The sequence below is a fragment of the Humulus lupulus genome, chromosome 1 (assembly GCF_963169125.1).
Source record: "Humulus lupulus chromosome 1, drHumLupu1.1, whole genome shotgun sequence".
NCBI classification, from domain to species: domain Eukaryota; kingdom Viridiplantae; phylum Streptophyta; class Magnoliopsida; order Rosales; family Cannabaceae; genus Humulus; species Humulus lupulus.
This window is the reverse complement of record NC_084793.1, coordinates 157375317-157376725: the sequence shown is the minus strand read 5'-3', so window position 1 is coordinate 157376725 and position 1409 is coordinate 157375317. Positions and strand designations below refer to the sequence as shown.

General features: G+C 40.3%; 1 protein-coding gene across 1 annotated transcript; it reads right to left on the bottom strand.

The window, feature by feature from the left end:
* Positions 1-330: 330 nt before the first annotated feature.
* Positions 331-1149, bottom strand: LOC133823724 (uncharacterized). The gene has a single exon (XM_062256572.1). It carries the CDS (start codon positions 1147-1149, stop codon positions 331-333), a length of 819 nt encoding a protein of 272 aa, XP_062112556.1.
* Between the last annotated feature and the right edge of the window lie 260 nt (positions 1150-1409).

Sequence of the window (1409 nt, the reverse complement as noted above, 5' to 3'; positions counted from 1 at the left end):
TTAGGTACACACTGTACAGGACTCACCCATGAACTGTCATAGATATGACAAATAATGCCAGCATCCAACCACTTGATGATTTCTTTCTTCACTATTTCCTTCATGATAGGATTTAGTCTTCGTTGCCCCTCAACAAAACTTTTTTCACTGTCTTCAAGCAAGATCTTATGCATACACAAAGAAGAACTAATACCTCGAATATCTGCAATAGTCCACCCAATGGCCTTTTTTGAAATTTCTCAATACTTCGAGCAACTTTTCTCCTTGATCATGGCTCAACTCCGCTGAAATAATGACAGGTAAAGTGGATGATGGACCCAAGTAGGCATATCACAAATGCGATGGCAAGACTTTCAACTCTAACTCAGGTGGCTCTTCAATGGATGGTTTAGGAGCTTTGAACTCCCTAGACGACAATTCCAATGAATCAAATCGGTTTCTTGTTCTTAACCCTTGAGAATTAGCCTCCAACCAAGCTAAGTACTCCTCCTCATCTTCCTCATTGTGTGAATCAAACAACAATAACCTCTCTAATGGATCGCCAACATTACTAGTCTCAAACTCCCTTGATGCCAAAGAATCTACCACTGAAACCACTGAGCATTCATCGACCTCATCAAGAAATCTCATAGCTTTAAAAACATTAAAAGTCACTTTTTCATCTTGGGCCCTCATAGTCAGCTCCCCCTTCTGCACATCTATTAAAGTTCTTCCTATTGCAAGAAATGGCCTCCCCAAGATAATGGGCACCTCTCTGTCTGCCTCATAGTCTAACATAATAAAATCAGCAGGGAATATGAATTTTTCTACCCTTACCAATACATCTTCGATCTTCCCATTTGGATGAGCAAGAGATTTATCTGCTAGTTGAAGAGTAATTGTAGTAGGCCTAACTTCTCCAATCCCCAATTGATTGAAAATAGACATTGACATCCAGTTAATGCTTGCACCCAAATTGCATAAAGCCATGCCACAATAAGAATTACCAATGGTGCATGGAATGGTGAAACTCACAGGATCTTTCATCTTCAGTGTCAACTTGTTTTGCAAGAATGAGCTACACTCTCTGGTAAGAGCCACTGTCTCAAATTTCCCCAATCTTCTCTTCTTTGTAAGGATGTCTTTCATGAACTTCACATAGTTAGGCATTTGCTCTAAGGCTTCAACAAGGGGAATGTTAATATGTAGCTGCCTCAAAATGTCTAGGAACTTTTTAAATTGAGAGTCCAACTTTTGCTTCTAAAAACATTGGGGAAATGGAGGTGGCTGCCTTGTACTTGAGCTGTCTGGGAGCTAATGTTGTGGCATTCCTGCAGCATTCTGGGCAGAGGCAGATTTTTCTACACTAGGAATTTCAGCGTCTTTTGGAATTTCCTCATTTATTTGGATTGAAGAGGGCTCACCCTCAT

What these genes read in the sequence shown, in the direction of transcription:
- LOC133823724 (XM_062256572.1), bottom strand. Translation starts at nt 1,149, where the DNA reads ATGCCTAACTATGTGAAGTTCATGAAAGACATCCTTACAAAGAAGAGA.